Source organism: Anser anser, assembly GCF_964211835.1.
Source record: "Anser anser genome assembly, chromosome: 1".
In the NCBI taxonomy this organism is placed as follows: domain Eukaryota; kingdom Metazoa; phylum Chordata; class Aves; order Anseriformes; family Anatidae; genus Anser; species Anser anser.
Window position 1 is genome coordinate 9,234,618 of NC_139720.1, and position 21,467 is coordinate 9,256,084.

At 35.7% G+C, this 21,467-nt stretch overlaps 1 protein-coding gene across 4 annotated transcripts in view; it reads left to right on the top strand.

The window, feature by feature from the left end:
- LOC310895630 (uncharacterized protein) overlaps positions 1–21,467 on the top strand; it is a 145,949-nt gene that overhangs the window by 41,649 nt on the left and 82,833 nt on the right. Inside the window, exon 1 of one of the 4 annotated variants that reach the window (XM_083827136.1) lies at positions 4,054–4,329. The exons of the other annotated variants lie outside the window; for them this stretch is intronic. Coding sequence (XP_083683262.1) covers positions 4,324–4,329 — 6 coding nt within the window. The 5' untranslated portion in view covers positions 4,054–4,323. Of the gene's footprint in view, positions 1–4,053; positions 4,330–21,467 lie in introns of those variants that run through there. 4 annotated transcript variants of the gene reach the window in all.

Consider the following 21,467-nt stretch of genomic DNA (forward strand, 5'->3'; position numbering starts at 1 on the left):
GCTTGCTGAAATTTCTCAGTGAAGTGCATATAAAATTCTTATAAAAACAGCTTAAAATAGCTTGAAGAGAAGCAATTCCATTTTATTTAACTACCCACCTGTGAAATATCAAAGAACATCCTTAAACACTCAAGAGTGGCTTACTGATTATTTGGCAAATAGAAATGTTATAGAACCCAGTTCAGTGTGGTACTTAACACTGTGCTTAAATTTAAGTAGATGCTCAAACCCTGTTTTAATTCATTTTCACATAGCTCAGTGGCACTTAGATACATACCTAACTGTGTGCTTAAATGTTTTGTTGCAATGGTGATTTTGACATTTCTGAGACACTGTATAGTCCATGATGCTGAATAATGTTATGATTTGCAAATATGTTTGCAAAAGTAACCTCCTGCAGTTCTCTGGTTTGCTTAATACCACTAATTGAATACACTGATTGCAGGAAAGGTTTATGCTATAGTAGAGTAGTATATTTTAAAATTTATTTTTACTACTTTATTATTCACAATTTTAATTACAAAACTTAAGAAAACTGTAAAATCTCTTTACATGGGCATTAATTCAGAAAAAATAATAATGATGGTAACATATGTCATTTTACAAGGTTGTAGAAGTGGTGTTGCCTGGTAGGAATAGAAGATAAAATGAAGAAATGAAGTAAGAAAACAACACTAAACTGTCATGTAAAGAAAGCTCTATCATTTTTTAGCCTTATATAAAAAACAACATAAACAAACAAAAAAACAACATATATAAAAAAAACAACATAGGTTGTGTAAGGAAAAGGGTTTTTGTTCCCTCAGAACTGCTTACACAGTAACTTCAGTTACTAAAACTGAAAAATACAAAAAAAAAGCTGATTTTTAGCTGGTTTTTTTTGTTGTTTTGTTCTGGTCTTTTTTTTTCTTTCTTTTTTTTTTTTTCCCTGTGAAAGTACCATCCAGTGACTACTTAATGTAAATTTAGAACTCCAACTCTGTGGCTGATGAAGTTTCTCTTGCAAATCGAGACTAAAATTGTGTGCAGTTATCAGTGACCAGGCGGTAGCATAGCTCAGTTTCGAGCTGAATCCCCTTAGATGCACACTGCATTGGACAGGTGACCTGTGTGCGGTTCACACCTTCACCACTGCCGTTTGTCTCACGAAGTTTTCTCCAGCACCCTTGAGCAAAGCAGCCATGTAGACCTGGGTTGTGTGTCAGTAGTGTGATTTTCCTGCACATAAAAAGCTTGGCTTGTGTAGCAGAAAATGTCTGCCGAGATCTCAGTAATATCACATGTAATCCCCTGTTTTGTTCTCTCTCCAGAAGGTGTGCTAATTACATGTTAGATAATTAGGCCATAAATATCCAGTCGATAAGAACTAAACACCCTCACGGATTTGAAGCTAAGCTCTTTGTGTCTGAGACGGTGTTTTTCTTGTTCTTTGGTTGTGCAGGGTCTTGCACAATAATGTGCAGTTGATGCCTGAGGTTCTGGGAGATTTAGTAGCCATATAATGAGGAGCTGAGTGAGGAAGATACATGTGCGCTTGTATTAACAAGTACAACATCAGGAATTGTATCACATCTGCAATGGAAGGCTGTTACCACTTGTTCAGTCTTTCTGAGCTTTTGTGTGACACCAGCTATGTTTTACCTTAATTTAAATTGTTCTTTCTAGAAACCGTCCCGAATTGTCCCAGTGACATAAGTGATAGCAACACCAAGCCCTCAAAGACAACCCTTTAGCTTTCTTAAAATATTTAAATCCAGAGGAGCTTAATATAGTGGGTAGATGTTTTCAGTTGTCTTTTAAGACTGGATTTCTCATTTAACACTAATCCCACCTGTCACCTGAAAACTTTCTAAAATTGCCTGGCTTTAGAGTATGTTTGTTTATTTTGCAAGCACGCAAAATTCTTTTTGGAGTAATTCTTAGCGCAGGTTTGACCAATATGAAACATCATTGAAGAACACAAAAGCTCTGTGTATTCTTGGGTAAACATAATTGTGCTCCCACAATTATCTTGGTGAACAGAGGAAAACTACTGAGTAATGTATTACTCTTAAAATTATTCCTTTAAATGGGTTGTTTCCATTGTGCACAGGTGGTAAACTTACCTCACATGTTTTTTGTATAAAAGCCTGAAATAACTGAACACTGGCAAACGAAATCTAATGGTGTCATTAAAATGATTGTAAACATTCCTGTTGTGGCAGATGTGTGCTTTCTTTCTGTTGATATACATTTGGATTGTTGGTTAAGATCAAACAAATGCAGACTTCTAGTATGTCAAAAAATGTCTGCATTCTAACAGGTTCTGCTCAGAAAGAGATCTGTTTCCTTCAGAGCCAGGATAGCTATAAAATAACCAGACTGCCTGATCAGATCCAATGTCTACTCTTATTTTCTTTGATTAGAGCTGTATTCCCTGTATTCTCTGCCATCTACAGTTTCAGCTGAACAAGAGATTATGTGTTGCATCATTCTGGTTTGAGGAAACATTTCAACAGAGTAATAAATGTAGAGAAATATACAAAACTCAAAGCCAGGAAACCATCAGCTTTTTCTTTCTAAAAACGTTGCCCTTGGTTTAACTATAATTGCCATCCTTCCAGTGATTATTTACTCTTCTACGCAAGGTAACACAGGCATGGCTGTTGTTATCCACCAGAGAATAGGATAAATTTAAACACATTTCCTCAGAGCCAAATTCTCCAGCCTACAACAGAAGTTGATGGACAGCTGGGACTACAGCAGAACCATGTGCTTCCCTTCTGCTTGGAGCAGGAGCTGTACTCCTCAGCTACTTGTCGAGAAAAGCAGAGCCCTGCAGTTGCTCAATCCTCCTTCAAGTGAAGAGTCCTGGGGAGTCTGGCTCATGGGGAAAGAAGCCAGAGGATTTACAACCATCTGTTCATGCCCCCCACCCCCCTACCCCCCTTGGGAAAATGTCTGTGAAGTAGTTATATGTCCCAGAGGAGGGATTTTTTCTCAGCATTTTTTCAGGCAACGCCCTGTATGAGAAAGGATTGGTTTGGCCATCCAGACTTTAAGCTTCTGTTTATTCAGAATAATGCTCAGAATCTCTAAAGGTTTGCAGTGTCACTCATACTAAATCCTAGCATTTAGACTTTATAATTGCAAAATTCATTTAGGTCATGTTAGTTAGGCAAGAAATACTGCTATAGCCCAATCTAGCTATTATACACTAGCTAACTGTTTTCACCTTTGCTCAAGTCCAAAAGAAAGTTAGATCTTCACTTTGTGTAACTGTGTTAGACAATAATGGTGTGATGCCAGGACATCAGAGACAGACAGTTTGCAGACAGCTGTGGTCATATGTCTTGGAAGCCAAGCATTTCTGTGTTGGGAATGTACTGAATTTTAGATTTGGGGCCTGAGGCTGTTGTCATCAACTTCAGTGGAAGTCCAGCACAGCTTTGGAATTACGTAGGTGTAATACTGATGCAAAAGACAGCAAAATCCGTTCCATACAGCACAATGCATCTTTAGAAATGGGAAAAGACATAAAATGTGCCTTTCTTTTTAAAACACACAAAGCTCTTTACCTAAAAGTACATCAAAGTCTTAGACTTCCTGACTTCTTTCTGTGCTGTCCAACTGCCTGAATATAGGTTGCCTGTGGTGTTATTAGATTACTGTATTTGGACTTGAGACTTGATACATAAGCAACCAGTATCAGCACAATATCTCTATCGGACCAACTCAGCTAATTAAAGCACCCCCTATGTTCTCTGAGCCAGAGGAAGCACAGAAGGTTACACAAGGAAAGCTTTCTCAGCTCAACATGAACTTCAGTTCCTGAATCAGACCCTTTATTCAAGTCCACCAACACTGTGATGCAGAATAATGTCACTGTAATCATTTTGTGCATAAGTTAATCTAAAAGAAAATGTGGCTTTTTATAGCTACTCCCTTTTCCTCGCTTTCAAAAAACAAGTCCTGGGGAAAAAATAGCCACCCACAAATTTGGAATGAAAACATTTACAGTTACTTGTGGCTTTTGTGTTTCTCTGTTTACAACCAAAATTGCAGGGGGGAAGAAAAAACAAAACAAAACAAAACCCTACATTTCTATATTTAGTAAATTGTTTTGGTGGACATAGAGTTAATAAAGCTCTCCATACACTTTGGTGTTCAAATAGACTTCTTGATTGATTATGCAGGGAGTAAACCTGCACTGTGGGCCAGTTCCTGGCAGAGCCCTGCACACAAGGCACATCACATAGTTTCTTGAGTAGGTGGAGGTACTTTTTGCTCTGAAGTACTCTAACACACTAGTTCTCTCCAGGCACAAGCTGAGGATTTCTCATCATGGAGGTAATGTAGGTGATTTTGTATTAATCTTTGCTTGGATTTTAACTTTCTTTTCATGAGAAGCACTTTTTGATTTCCATATTTCAAGCTGTACCCTCCCAGGTGCTGAGCCACTTAAAAGTAATTTTCTGTATATTAGCTCTCTGAAGCCACTGAAATTTAGTTTGTTTTGTACGTTGGGCTGTACAACTTTTTAAATAGTACATGTCAATTCACCTAAAACAAAACAACACCCCTAGAAGTACTCAGACTGCTTGATCCACACCCATTTAATTTAACAAGGTTACTTTTATTAACTGGATGAGACTCCTAGAATATACCTTTGGCTTGCAGTTGCCAGTTAATTTCAAGAGTTTTCTAAGCAACAATGATGATAGTTTACCTGCACAGGGAAGGCTGTTAGCAGCAGCTGGGTAACCTGGCAGGCTGCATTCAGGACCTCTTGTTTTACGGGGGCTATGTCCTACAGAGTCACTATCCCTTAAGAATATTCCAAGAGCAGGAAGAAGGTATTAGAGATGGCTGATATCCACCTGAATGGCCTACCTTCTGGGCAACAGAGGTAGGGTTGCTGCTTTAATTGGGAAACTGAAGCATGCACTTAATCTGTAGCTTGATTGTAGGGGTTACTCAGCTTGAATAGAGGAGGTAAAGTGCCAGCCCCCAAGGGGAAGTTCTCTGCTCCAAAAAACAGACTGCTTCTGTATTTTATCTACTGACAGTCTACTGAAGATAACTTCTATTATCTACTGAAGATAACATATAAACATTTGCAAACAGGTGCATAGTTGTGCCTCTTTTCTACTGATCCTCTAGTTATAAGTCATTGAGATGTAAACACGTGGCTGTTAATGCAAAGGCCAAACTCTTCCTTGTCCTGCTTGGCTCCCTGTTGCTCACAGAATATTTCTGGTAGTCATGCTCCTGTGATGGTTTGGTACTGCAATACCTAACCTCTGAATCCCAGAAAGCCTTGAAAAGGAGATGGACAACTATCTAGCCACGTGATCAGATCAGACTACTGGTGATGTTCCTAGTAACTCACATAATGACAATATTTTTTATTTATTTTATTTTATTTTATTTTTTTTGCTGGTAAAGACAGCAAAAAGAAGCCAAAGTTATATTTAGATCTGTATCTACTGAAGAATTCATTGTTATTGAATATGTTCGATTACAACTTCATTTCAGTCATATTAGTGCATTGCTCTTTAACTTCTTAGAAGCAGCTCCAGATTTTAAAAATGGATTACAAATTTTGATAGTTAAATGTCATATTTTTGATGATACTAGGCAAGATTGCAATAAGGAAACTGCCATCTCAACTGAAAACATAAAATAATTTTAATCACCATGTATTTGTAACAAGGCAACACAGAATTCTCTCTCTCTCTCTCTTCATGGAAATAGTGCAAAAATGCAAATTTATATGAATAAAACCAATTGTGTTTTTGAAGAGAAAGCAGAAATTGTCACATAATTTTAGGTTTGAATCAGTATGGAATATATCACTTCTTATGCAATGTTTATTACAATGGTGAAGATTCAGCATCATATACATACTGAAGAAAGTATTACTCATATGAGTAAGTGAACTTTACCGCTCTTAAATTTTATGTATTTCTTTTAAGACTCCAAACATAAAATAGAAATAGCGTGTCAAAAATCTACTATAAGGTTCAATTGCATGTAGTATTGAGGGGGTTTTTGTTTGTTTCTTTGTTTGTTTGTTTTTCTTTATGGGGGCAAGTGTTTGCTTACTGTAGTCTTAAGAATTATATTCTGTTTCTTTAACAAAGGATTCATTCCCTATGCATGCCAAAAAAAGTCTCTTGGAATAGCTCTGTAGGGACTCATTTAAAATGACTTTTATCAAGGATTTACTTTTCTAGATGCATGCTATTTTATTACTTTTTGCCTGGCCCAATAAATAATTACAATGTGATCTTGTCTTCTATTACTGTTGCTGTTCGGAATAGATGAACTTATGCATGGTTTGGAAAGGTGGAAAGAGCTACAATAGTATATGGGGTATAAAAAACATTGGGCTTCAAGAACGTATGCTGAACACTAATGTGCTAATACAGGTGAAGAATAAGTGGCTAAATAAAGCAGTGTTTCCCCTCATGGTCATTGATACTGAAAATTCTTCCTTTATCTTGAGGTTGAGTCTGTTTTTTTGTTTTGCTTTGTTTTTCTAGATTTTGAAATCCTGGTTGTTCTAAAAAAATCTTCACTGAAGAAATACAATAACCTTTTAATTTTCATTCTACAAAAGGAAAATTCCACAAATCGGATTTTCATTACTGCTTTATTTGCATCACTGGAAGGTTGTTAAGAGGAAGAAATTGTTAGAACAATAAACATCTGCTCCAGAAGTGTAAATAGTGCTTATGCGGTTAAGGTTTTGAATTTTACAGCCAGGAAGTTTAGAATCTCTAACATGGAAATGTAACACCTTTTTCATGCAGATTGCAGCTTTCAAGTCAGATCTGTGACTGCAGCCTCAGCTAAGAGTTCTGTTGTTGGGCATATTGAGCGAGCATTAAGAAAACACTAAGATACTTTGGTCTACAAACTTTTTAAAGATGAGTAAAGGTGATTTACTTTATTTTTTTTTCCTAGTACTGATATGTGTGAATGGATAATCTTCTCCTGCACCATTCATACACAGGGACTAATCATAATATTTTATTCCTTTGAAAAGGTACATTTAAAATGTATGCCGTATAGCATAATGCTATCCCTGGATAACTTAAAATCAGTTACTTATTATATGATAACGACCTGTATTTTACAATCAACATCTAATAATTTTTTTTTTTCACAAGCCTCAGAAATAAAATTATATTCCCAGTTGAAGTTCATTTAAATAAATAGTGACATGGCTTACAAAGGATATAATTTTTAAAATAAATCATAGTCATATGATTTTTACCTGTGATATAAAACAATTATAGTCATAAGCACTTTACTTTCTAATAAACATTTGCTATCCATCCTTAGATTTGTTCAGATAAATAAAAATAATTAGATAAAGTGTAATTTTTATTCCAAGTTAGACAGACTTCCATGGACCAAAAGCCATGTGTCCTTATAAGCATTAGTAATCATGGTTGGTAAATATTGGAATTAGAGTTACAGGAAAGCCTCAGTAGAGTTAGGGTCAGATTGAGCTGGGTGCTCTGTAAACAATTGAACATACAGAGGGCTTGCAGTCTGACAGAGGTAAATAAATGAAAGGTCATTATGTTCCTGTATAAAGTCTTTTTTTTTTTTTTAATCAAAGGGCTGAAGTGGGAAGGAACCCATTTAACCTTTAAGACTTCTATCACCCTCTGTTTTTGTTGTTGTTGTTTGTTTGTTTGTTTGTTTTGTTTTTCTAAATGTGTCTGCCTCTTCATCTCATATTGACTTAAGTTCTCTAGCTAGCATCTATCTGGAAGAAAAGAAAATGAGGAAAAGTCCCTCCACAGGCTAAAGAGAATCTTTGCAGTTTATGAACTGTGGTTCTCCATAGTTCCAGTAAGATGGCACATAAAGAAATCTAAATTGTTTTAAGAGGTTTTTAATGCAGGTGCTCTCAGCCCTATGACAAAGAGAGTTCCCCTTTTTGGGGGGCAGAGGCAATGTACAGTCTTATAGTCCTGATAGTACATGGCCAGTGTATTGATACATACTGGCAAAAGAACTTTTGGTACCATGAAAAAATGCAAAAGATTTAAGTGTGCTTAGTGCTTTTGGGGATGTACAATGTCCTGAAATCTTAATTTCCTTAAGATTAAGGAAAGATAAGGGTTAATTTCCTCTCTCCTCTCCCCCTCCCAAAGTATGTACAGAAATATTTACTAAAACTGTCTCGATAAGACATATAATGTAACCAGGATATATGGATGACACCAAAACAGCATTAAGAATTTTCTGTGTTGGTGCTTAGTATGTGGACTTGACTTATCAGAAGCAATGACCTCAGCCTCATTCCTCAGCACTTCCCTTCTTTAAAGTCCAAGCCATTGAGTCAAAATTGCCAGGAGTTAAATGCCAAAGTAATCTAATTTAGTAGTTTTAGCAATAGCTGGAGTCGTGCTCTGAATGTTCTGTCTTGCTTCATTTAATTAAACAAAACAACACAAGGCAAAAATAATAAAAAAGTGAGGCTGTCAGACCTCTGTAGTGTGCTTGTTATCCAAGTGAAATTTGTTTACCAACTTTATTTACATAGAGTACAGTTAAGCCTTTCTTCCCAACTTGTTTGTAATACCATCACCTCACCCACGCTAAAGGCTATGAACTTTGCCTTTCTTTCAGCCAAAAGAGCAAATGTTAATTAACAATATATCACTACTCCCAACACTCAGCTACATTTTCAACCAAATATTTTATTCATTTAAAGTGCTATGGTAATTCTAACATAGCATGTCAGTACAAAACCTAGGTATTTGTATATGCATTTTCATAGAAAAATGAACAAAAAACAGCAAGACAAAAACATGGGTGAGTAGGTGAGTAGTCTAGCAGTTTATTTTTTGGACTTTATTCTCCTTTGAGTATTGAGCAGATAAGAATTCTAGTAGAAATTAATTTGAAACTCCCTAGCTAAGTGTGATTCTCATCCACTTAGGTCTCATTTTTTTTTTTTTTTCAAATCCCTTATTGCACAGGTTAGTAAACCACCAATACCTGGTAGAGGGTAAGGAGGCATTTCCTATTGTATGTTTGTAATTTCTTGTATGATTGTGTACCAGATTATCTACAGCTTCATACACCTGTTTTTAAATTTCTGCCGTTGTCCACTGTCACACAATGGATATTGATCTAAACCAGCATGTGTCCCCATATAAAGAACACATGACCATAAGGAAGAAACCAAATGAAGTTTAACAAGAGCAAGTGTAGAGTCCTGCACCTGGGAAGGAACAACCACATGTATCAGTACAGGCTGGGGGATGACCTGCTGGAGAGAAGTTCTGCGGAGAAGGACATGGGGGTCCTGGTGGACGACAGGTTGGCCATGAGCCAGCAGTGTGCCCTGGTGGCCAAGAAGGCCAATGGGATCCTGGCATGCGTTAAAAGAAGTGTGGCCAGCAGGTCAAGGGAGGTGATCCTCCCCCTCTACTCTGCCCTGGTCAGGCCTCACCTGGAGTACTGTGTCCAGTTCTGGGCTCCCTGGAACAAAAAAAGACAGGGATCTCCTGGAAAGAGTCCAGCAGAGGGCCACAAAGATGATAGGGGGCCTGGAGCATCTTCCGTATGAGGAAAGGCTGATAGACCTGGGTCTGTTCAGCCTGGAGAAAAGAAGACTGAGGGGGGGATCTTATCAATGTTTATACATACATGAAGTGTGGGAGACAAAGGGTTATGGCCAACCTCTTTCAGTGGTTTGTGGGGACAGGACAAGGGGCAATGGCCACAAAATGGATCACGGGAAGTTCTGCACCAACATGTGAAAGAACTTCTTCACGGTGAGGGTGACGGGGCACTGCAATAGGCTGCCCAGGGTGGTTGTGGAGTCTCCTTCTCAAGATATTCAAGACCTGTCTGGACGCCTACCTGGGCAACCTGCTCTAGGGAACCTGCTTTGGCAGGGGGGGTCGACCTGATGATCTCTTGAGGTCCCTTCCAACACCTACAATTCTGTGATTCTGTGATAAAAACGATGAGGTGGACCACACTATCTCATGAATGCATCCACATTATCTGTATTCTCTAAATGTTTAGACTTAGGTTTTCTATGACTACTTTGTGTGACATTGCAAAAGAAGAATTTGAGACATCTTTAATTTCTTATTTCCAATCTCATCACATTATTTTAACTCACTGTGAACATTTGTGTGAACCAGAACCCTAACCACCCTGAGTATTTGTAATTGACCAATTTAAGATATTTCTTTATCACAGAAGTTGAATGTGACAAAACAGCTAAAGCACACTGGTGTTTGGATCTTGGTGAGCTTCCCTCTTCTTGCTATTTTCTGCATAAATATTGGGATTCATCTGACCTAACTTTAAATGTCTACAAGGGGCACACTTGTAAGCTAGTGTCAAATCTCCTTTTGTAGTCTGACCAAAAAAAAAAAAAAATCTGTGCATCTTCACTTCTTGTATAGAGAATGCCATTACAGCCTGAGAACTGAGTTACACCAGTTGGCAGCGATGGCATCAGCATTTGCCATCTCTGCAGTAGGCTGTGCATGTTTCACTTAGCTGAGCAGACAGAGCTCACTGGCCAAACAGCTGTTCCCCATCTTCTCTGGTGAAAAGACAGAAGGCCAGATATTTTTCTGCACATACTTTAAAGTAGTTTTACCACTACTATTGGTATACATACCATAATTTGATTTAAACTATTTGTTCTTGCAAAGGGAACTGCAGCCAAATTATATGAAGTTGAGGAAAAACAAGACAATATAATTATTTCCCACTTGTTAGAGTGAGAAATGGACCTGGATGCCCTCACACTTCAGCAAAGCAATGATCTGGATCCATTAACAGCTTTGAGACACACCCAAATTCTGTTACAAGCAATATAACTAACTACATGCCTACAATCTCTCATCTTCAGCAAGAATAGGGATCTGATAATAAATTTTGCATTTTAGTGTCGTCTTTTACTAAAAGGAAGGCCTCAGTTTAGACTCCTTGTGATTGCTGAAGCTCTATTTTCCCTGCAGAAGAGGAAAAGAAAAGGTTCAGTAAAACTCCGGATAGATGGCGTTGTTTAATTTCCACCATCCACAGATACTTCCCAAATTAAATAACAGGTCTGAAATCTATTTTCATCTTTGTACTCTCCTGTCTGGCCCGTGGGTATATTCACTTTAATCCAGTTCCTTAAATCCGTAAAACAGACAAAGATAAAAATATTTTTATATATATATATTAATGTTTAAAGTATTGACTAGGGAAGCCACAAAGTGGAGGCAGGTAAGTTAGAGGGCAGCCAGATGCTAAATGTAAATACATGTGAAATATTAGAAGATGTTACATGAACATGCAAAGGCCTTTTGAATCTCTAGTTTTGGTTCCACTGAGGTTTTGTCTGGACTCCAAATATACATTTATGTACTGTCTCCCAAGCCACAGGTCACAGAAATAATCATCATTGTTGAAGTCTTTTTTGGACTTAAAGCAAATAATATTGTAAAAACTGGAAAAGGGGGTAGAAATAGATATATATTTCTAATAATCCTGATGAAATTGCTGGCCAGAAAAATTGTAATTGAGGAACATTCATTAAAAAAAAAAAAAAAAAACCTTAAAAACACCGGATCTGCATCTGTCTGGCTAATTGTCTCAGTAATGCCTAAACCATAATCCCTGAGGATTTATCTAGGGTCCTAGTGGTCATTCATCCTCAATGACCAAAAATATGGGGGCTGGAAACCATTCTAAAAGCCAAACCAAAAACCAAAGACCATTACCTTTTTTCCACCCGTCTGGCCAAATGTCTTCTCAAAAAGAACCCTGAGCATAAACATCAAAACCAGCTCTTCTGGATGGGCTCATAAACAATTACAGCTCTAAACTATACATTAACCTCACTTTCTGTGCCACTTAACCATTTCAAGTTATTATCAAGCACCAATGTGCTTTCTTTTTACTATTATACTGTTCTGTGATTGCAATGTGCTGATTTTTTTGAGCTATTGTAATTGGAGGATAGAGAAAAAACATTGACTTCTGTGTCAAACAACCCTTCATGAATAATGCTGGTAGGCATTTGAATCCTGCTTTGGTTTCTAAGCCTTATTCTTCTCTTTTATCCTGCCTGTGTTTCCAAAATTGTTGCATGCCATTTATCTAGAGGCAGATAAGAGCCTTTACAAATCCTGCTCAGTATAAAAAATTGTTCCAGTTATTATCATAAAAACCTTTTGCTGTTGAGATTTCCTGTTCTTGTGATATCTCCCTTAAATGCGAAGTACATTCCAATATTTTAGAAATAAGTCTTGGATTGCCAATAAAGTAAAATCTCAATAAGTCTTAACTATCCCCTAAATATTTGAGGGAAGAGTAATAAATATATAGGAATGTCAGACCCTTGAAAATACAAACTTTGTAATCCAGAATAGTTTTTAAAGAATGCAAACACTGAAAAAGTTAGCCTCTCTTGTTATCCAACTGTCATGAACCTATGCTAATATGTTGTCCCCATTTTCAACTTCAAATTCAATTCCCTGCCTATCATACAGTAAATATAAACTCGACTCTTGTATTTCCCTGTAGATATTGTTGAACTCTGCGCACAGCAAAAAAGCACTGTTCTTGTGGCAGATATTGCATTGATATCCTTTAGTTATTAATAAGTACACTAGCCCTAAAGGAAAAGCATAAACAATGTCATCATACCAATTCATCATATAGATTTCCTGGCTGGTCATATTCAGCATTACTTTCTCTTTCTATTCTTAACATGCTTCTCACCTTGAATTCACCCTTAGTCTCTGACCTAGAATTTTCAGACATCATCTGTATTTTTGTACCCTAGTACGTGACATTAAAATCTTTAAGAAAAATGTGTAGAACAATTGTGCTTTCAGTGTTAATCTTCTTTTAATGGAGTATTTGCTTTTAGCAGTCTGAAACAATCTCCTCAGCTTGATCTCTTTTTAATCTAATGCATCTGGAGAAATGGTGAAAACTTCATTCATTCATTCTGTGAATGGATAAAACATTCCATGCTCATCTTCTATGTATGCGCATTGGAGTAAAATTTATTCACTTCAATTCAAAGTTTTGGAAATGCCTAAGTTGTAAAATGCATCTAACTGTTTGGATAATACTATTAACTGCCCAGTTTGTAAAGCTCCTTTTCTCACAAGAGTACTGTTTCTGTTCACTTCCACGTAGCAGGTTTCTTCTTGGGCGTTCTCTGAAATGGACCTTGTTTTTAACTGTAGCGCTATGACTCACTTCTATTTGTGGAAGATCTTTTTATCAGTGTTAACCTTTTACTACAATCCATTGAACTGTGTTTTAGTTGCCATTAGCTTTGTGGATCTTACCTGCATTTTTCTTGGCTCAGCTCACCAGCGTGTGATCAACTATCAGAATAGACTATTGTACACATAAACAGTTTTGTTAGAACAGAGTAATTTGTAACCAGCGTAGTTAAGGACTGGCTTCTCCAGCTGTTCTGTATGCTGAAATCCCAAAAACATTCGCAGGAGTTTCTAAATAGCTGAAGAATCTGATGCTAAAATAACATGGGCAAAAATGACTTTTATTTAGCATGCGATTAGATATTTACTGGCTAAATCAAATGCCAAATGACTTCTGAAGATGCATGGCTGGCGACACCCTTGATAATCAGGACTTGCCAATACATGACTAATGATCTAGTACAAACTGTGCTTGTCTAATTTTTCAGCTGTAATAGTGTTTTTCCACATTATTTTTTTTTCTATATTTATTTACTTTTTATTTGAAGTTCTCTGTGCAAACAGCTGTGCATAGCAGGATGCTGACTGCTTGGTTCTGCAGGAGTGATTTATAAAGGTATCATACAAAGGCATGTATCTCAGGACCCCTATTTAATTTTTACACAACTTTTTCTCAGACAGATTCTTATTACAGTTGTTGCATACCTTTAAAATATTTGACTGAAAGCATATCCGAGCATTTTATGTTATTTCTTCAAAGTATATCCTTAGTAACACCAGAAGTATTAAAATACTTATGAATAAAAATATTTGCTATTTTATCTCACTGACTCCACTATATTTGTGCTTTAAGCAAAGTATTTCAATGGACATCTCTTTACTTAAGTTAGTTGTGTGTTTAAATATCTTCCTGGTATATATTTTCCTTGTTACATGTATTGAGAAGTTCATTTGATTTTAAATTCATAATAATCATTTTACTTTGATTGCTAATATATATGTTGGAGATAAATAAGTAATTATCATTTCTCGTCTCCATAATCAAAATCAGTGTCATCACTTTGGAATCATTTTCAAAGCCATTTTGCATTGAACTTGGATGCTCAACTATCAGTACAGTGACAGTTACAAGTGTTGTCATAGTTTTGAGAGTTGTGGTTTCACACAGCTAAAAAAGATTTACTATAAAAGATGTTTTAAAAATGACAAGATCGAGACACAAACCAGAAAAAAAAAATAGAAAAAGAATGGGCCATAAAACTAACACTTATAAATACAATTCTTCTTTTAACTGTTTCTGTGTGGAATGTTGTATCATCTACATTTTTTCTGTTCAATACCCAGACTCCGATAAAACAAAGAGGTAAGCTGGATTCTTCTAATTGGATTCTCTTAAGATGAAAGGTCTTATAATAAGATAGGTATTGGCTCATATTTCTATATTTTATGTCTAAATTAAGGTGCTGTATAGATGTTCCCCCTTGAGCTTGAAAACATGTTAGATGTCCTGATATCATGTCCCAATGTGTTCTCTACATCTAGATGCAGGTTAGAGTCTATGAAACCAGACCAAATGCTTCTTCTCAAGGGACCCCCAGGACTAGAAGAGGGCAGATTTCCTCGTTATTTCTCACCGTTCTACTGCCTGATTCACTGTATATTGCAGACTCCATTTTCAGTCTGCTTTGACTGAGTAAAACATGGAAGCCAACTTGCAAACTCTATTTCGAGGAAAATACCTACATTTAGGCACTGTTGCAGTCATGAATACAGAAAATATATCTATATATATCTCTGTGTAGATAGATATTTGTTTGTTTGTTTGTTTGTTTGTTTTGCTGTGGGCCAGAGCTTTACCTTAGTTTTAAATGAGATTTAATTTGTTTCCTGATATATTGTGGGATGGTAAGGCAGCAGTTTGGGTTTAGGTTTTTCCTTTTCCGTTTTTAAATGAAAAAAAAAAGTCTTAAAAAATAACAGGCTACTTCCTTGAATCTGTTTTGTTCAATGGCTTCAAAAATACTAGCATTTATTTTTCAGTGACAAGTAAAAGTATCAAAAATGGGTAAATAAAGGAATAGTCTGTACAAATTTCCCTTATCCTGACAAATAAGGGGTAAAAAAGTACTGCTTTTTTCCATTGTTAAAACCCTCTCTGCATAGATATTGAAAAAATGCAGCTTCTCCAAAATGGTACTTTTATAAAATTGCAGGACTTCATTAAAATTTCTGGCTTGTTCTTGAATTTTTCCAACGTATTCTTGGCTGTAATTTGCATTAGAATCATGTTTAACCATTTGAAACAGTCCTTTTCAAGCTGGCAAAATAATTAATAATAATAATAAAAATATAAGGAGATTTCACTGAAATGAAAGGCACTTTCCATCTTACAAAACCTGTCAACACAGAAGATACATGCAAAAAATGTGAGACAACAAGCCATACATTTTTCTTTTCATGCATCTGGCAAAACTTTGATTTCTTTTGCCATGTTTCTCCTGTGATGAGAATTTACTTCACAAAACTGATGTTACATATTTCCTTGATTTTTTCCTAGTCTAATTGTCTAAATCTGCTGTTCCACACCAACATTTGTGTGTGTGTGTCCGTGTGTGTGTGTGTGTGTCCTGGTGTATTTTCTCTTATACTCAGGTCATCATTAAATCTTACTGGTCATGGCATTGATAAAATTGCAGGAGAGTCTCTGATCCAGCAGGAAATGTAACTAGATTCAAGGGCTGCAAAAATCAGAAAAACAGTATAATAGCTTAATAAGGTGGTTTATTAGTGATTTGAATACATAGGTATAGATCTTCATCATCTTGAGTATTTTAGGATATCCCACTGAAAGATATTTACTAGTTCAATCAAAAATTATGTGAATGCTAAAAAAAAAAAATGGCTAAATTCTTCAGTTTATGATGTGAGAGTTTCATCTGGATAATGATAGTGGTCTCTTCTGGTCTTGAAATCTAATAAAACATAATTTCTCCAGCTGAAAAATTGGATCATGCCTTGATCTTCTTTGGCTTGCTTCTTTCTAGTGCCCTTTTACCTTCTGAAATGTAGGAATCACTTTTTGATTTTTATAGTACAGTAGCAACATATTCAGTCCCTCATTTGTTTCCTTTTTCATACATGAAGTATGAAATATCTTAGTTTACCTTTTTCGAAATTCTCAAACTGTTCTTCAACATAGGATTTTTTTCACTATTCTCTATTCCAGCTTTTTCTTATGTTTTTATTTCTTTATTTTACAAAATGCTTTTAAACTTTCTCCCATCTTCCCCTCTATAACATTTTCTTCCATGTTAATAATAATTCCTTTATCATGTATTTCAGTGCTAAATTATGTTCTTTTCTGAGTCACATTTAACACAAAAATCAGCAAAATATTAAAACTGAATAAAATCATTCCCTTATTCTTTAGAAATCAGTTTTCACATGACCAATTAAAGGGTAAAATTTATGTAATTTACATATTTAACTTAATTTTCAGAGTAAATTCCTTGAATAGTAATGTTTCATTTCCAATAGTCTGGATAACATAAAGGGAAGCAGGAATTTCAAGCAAGGAATTTTTTTTTAGTCTTTGTTACCTGAACAGGATTTAAGTAACATCACTGCCTATAAAATGTAAATTATTATCCCTAACTAGCACTTTATCATATATATATATATTTTTTTTTCAAAATGGCTCTACCCATTTTACCATCTCTAAACCATGAAATCTCCAGATAGTGGAACAAAAAGAAAAGAAAAAAATAATAATAATGAAACAAACTGTCTTTTTTGAGTAAAGTTGCACCACATGTGGAGGCCGAACCTTCTCATGAAGCAACTCCTTTCTTTTTCTAGCTCCTCTGTGTATCATCTACCCATTCAGTCTACATACCAACAGCTCACAGCTCTGGTTTGCAAACTGACTGACTCCCATTTGGTGTAATCCTGAAGACTCAACTCAATAATAATAACAATTATAATAATAATAATAATAATAATAATAATAATAATAATAATAATTCCTTTTATTTCACAGAATATCAAAAAGCAGAAGCTGGTTCATTGTATTCAGTTTGCAGTTACAATAAACTGGCATAGACTCATTAATTTCAAAGGTGTGTCAGTTAATACCAGAACAAAGTGTGTTTCTTCATCAATAATATATGACATTATAGTCATAAATTCAAGAACATTATTCAGTAAATGTACTAATTTCAAATATAAATCTGATATAGGCAATTTAAATGCATGCCTTCAGGACATTGCACTGGTATATCTCAAACCTATATCACTTGCATCCCAAAGTTTCCTTTTGATATCATAAAGAATTTAAGTAGCTAAAATCTGGGAAAAAAAATGCATTAAATACTTTTGATGTAATATAAATTATCAATACCTGAAGATTAAATTAATGATTGGTATAAATAATCCCACCCTGATGATTCAATCTGAAGTTGACTACTTTTTTCTTACAAAGTCTTAGAATCATAGAACCATAGAATCTTAGAATGGCTTGGATTGTAACGGACCTTAAAGATCTTCTAATTCCAACCCCCCTGCCATTGGCAGGGAGATATTTCACTAGATCAAATTGCTCAAAACCCCATCCAACCCTAATCTGAAACATTTCCAGTGACTGGGCATCCACAGCTTCTGGGGGCAACATGTTCCAGTGTACTCCTCCTGTTCCTCCTCCACAGGTAGAGCTTATTCAGCCCTAAAACTGAGAAGGAAATAACCTTATCCCTTTTTCCATTATGCACAGAGAGACTGTAGACATCTACTTTAAACTATGTACCTGTTTTGCAGATGGCTACATTTTGATGAGATGAATCCAGAGCTTAGAGCAAAAGAATGACCTCCACAGGATGATCTCATATGCTGATGACAAAGTCATGGGCAAATAAGTCTTCAAAGTTACTTATAAGGAGGGAAATAATTTCAGATAATAGTCTCATTCTTCCAAGCAAATGAAAGCTACTTCTCAGTATTGCAACTATACCTTTCATGGAACTGTTTTACACATTTTTTTATTATTTTAACTAGAGCAAATACCCATGCAATCAATCAATTCATATTGCAAGAATATCCAGAGACCATAATCAAAACTCGAACCACATACAATCATGTGAAATACAGCAATTATACCAGAATAGAGAATATCCATATGATTTGAAATACAAGTGCAGGTCTATTAGTTTAAGATAATTATGGCTGGCATTAAATATTTTCTGAACTGTATACAGAAATATTGCTTGTTACTTCTCCCCCTTAAATTCAGCAGAAAATAACCTGTACGGTTATAAAGTGAACATCTGAGCCATTTGCTCACATCTGTGCCTCATCCTGCAGAGCATTTTGGTATACACAACTGCCTAGGACTGTTTTGATTATATTTATTTTGGAAAACCTACACTTTGTCACAGCAGTGTTACAGGAGAATCAGAACAATAACTCCACCAAGAAGTCCATGTTGTGAAAACCAGGTGGTTAAAAGCTTTGATAAATTTAAAGTTGCACTGCCATTAGTTCAATCATATCAAACACACACATGTCCTTGTTTTCTTTGCTTTTATCTCAGTAAAAGGTTTGTAAATGGCCTTGGTGAACAGCTTTGTTTTTAACACTAGCCTGTCATGTGGACTCTAGGCATTAAATAACAAAAGGGAGTGGTGCTTCCTGTATCCCAGTGCATCTGGCATTCATGTATTCATAGCACCTTTAAGCATATCGATCTGATTTTTCTGCAGCTTGTAAAGACATTTACAGTTTCAAATTTTTGCAATATTTTCCAAATGGATCATATATACATATTTAGTAATTGATAGGCATGACATTTGGTATCCTTTTCATGGACAGACAAATATGCAGAGATCTTAAAAATAAATTCAGCCCCCAGGAAAGCAGCGTGAACGTGAGGGTACTTGGAAACATCTCTCTAAATGGGACTTAGATATTACATTCCTTAGATGGCATTTTGGAATGTTAGATGGGAAAAGTGGTTTCATCACCCTCCTACAAGGGTGGATACTGGCAATTGTAGGCTATTAATATTAAACAGAGTTATTTTTTGAGAAGTGGAGGTCTGGTCTCTTGGAGTACTCCCTAGTTTGCTTTGCTGACTGAGAGAAACACAACAAAAGGCAAATTTCACACCTTGGTCCTACACAAAAAAAAAATGAGCTACATGGTAAGTGTGAACAAAAGATATGAAGGAAGTGGGCTGATTTCTTTCTTTTCTTTCAAGAAATTCGAAGCATCTTTGAGAAGAGAAAGACAGAGTTAGTAGCTTTACATGAAAAGCTGGAGAGGTTTTAGAATAAATTGTTTTGCAATTCCAGACAAAAGTTATAGTTTTCATCTTAGCAGGTCTTGATCTATTTTAATCAGACTTGAATTCTGGGAGTATGCTTACCAGTATTTAAAATATGTTTTATCACTATTTTAACTTTTAACACTAACTGACTCAATAATTGGCTCCCTTTGATAACTGTGACCTGTGACAGACAAATACAACACACACATGGATATTCTTTGAACTGTAAACTATAGAACAACAAACGAATTTTTCTCACCAATGTCATAATTAAAGAAGAAAAAATTGCTGTTGTTCAGAAAAGTTGATTGTTGTCATAAAAAGTGTAGTTAATTTTATAGTCAAGAAATGATATAATTGGGGATTGCTTTAGGGTCAGTTTTATTTTTTCGATTGTATCAGGCTAAAAGTGGATGTTCGTATGATGTCGTTCATGAAATAATGTATAATTGTTTCCTTATAGATTCATATTCTCAGTTTGTTTGTTTATTTTTGAAAATTGGATTTTTGTCCATGTGTTCAGCACTTTCAATACTTTTACTAAACTAACACAGGAGAAGTCAGATTTGCAATTGCAAATCCAGAGTGCTAAACTCAATGGCAAAAATAAGCTTTTCTAAGGGGCAGAAATTTTCCAGAAATTTCCTCCATTCAAAGTTTGCTTGATTGCAAGTACTAGGTACAAAAATATTTTAAAAGTCATATGTCTTAGGAATTTCAGTTTTCTTTGATTAAAAGACATCTTTGTTACAAAAATTTTTGACTTTTTTTTTTTTTTCAAGAAATCTAATTTACTTTAATCTAACTGGTTTTCAGTGACTTTCTAGAAGTAATTGGAAAACACATTTTAGACACTGTTTTCTAACATTGTTTCATATTCAATAGAAACGTCTGGGCTTAGCTCTTAGTTCTCTAGCTATAAATACTTATTGAAGCTTTCTCTGTTTGAACAAAAAACTTTCCTTTATACCCACTGCTCTGCCCCAGGCTGCCAAGCTCAAGCAGCCAGTGACATAGGACACAATTTTGTTGTACAGCCTGCTTCCAGGAGTGTTTACTTATCTTACATTTAGTAAAAAAAAATATATTATTGAATACCCCAGAATTACATGAGTATGTATTACCACTGCTATTCTTCCAATATCAACCAGAAGATCAAAGAAAATCACCAAAACCCAGATTCCCTTCTTATGTGGAAAAAAAGCTTGAGGCCTGTAGTTTTTTGAGACTTCAAAACCCTGGTGAACTAAAGCTCCTCCTTGGCTGATGCCAGTGTGCAAAGAATAAGAGTAATTCAGAGCTATTCTCAGTTTAGTGTTTCATTTCTTTTTTGAAGTGACACACAAGTTCTCAGCACAAAAGGTCTTAGTTATTCATGTTCTTCTTTTGGGCTTCTATCAGGGATCTCTGATTCTCTGGTGCAGAAAAGGGAAAAGAAAAATTCTGCTAAGGAAAGAATATTACTATAAATACTAAAATTGCAGTACTTTGTTTCTGCTGGTGTATTATGTTCTCTTAGGAAAAATAACTGGGTAGAGTGAAGTTCCCAGGGTGGAAAAATTATTCCTTCCTTGGAAATTACTTAGTTCATTTGGGGAAACAAGCTTTCAGAGTGAAAGTTGGTTGGCAGAGCAAAAAATCACAGCTAAATCCTGCACTATTGAGTAGGATCACTGGCTGACAGGAGCAGCAGGCAAAGGCAACCAGACATCAGAAAAGAGGAAGGAGATTTCCTCAGGGCCACAAAGATCTATGCCAAAATTGTTGTAACTCAAAGCTACTGAGTTGGCTAGAAACTAAGACCATCCCTGCAGAGAGACAGTAGAGTTGTATGATATCCCCACCCACTTTTTTTTTTCTGTTTTTTTTTTTCCCCATTCTTTTTGACCAAGTTAGGGTGAGCAGTATTTATGGAGTTGTCCTAATGTGTATTCTAATTA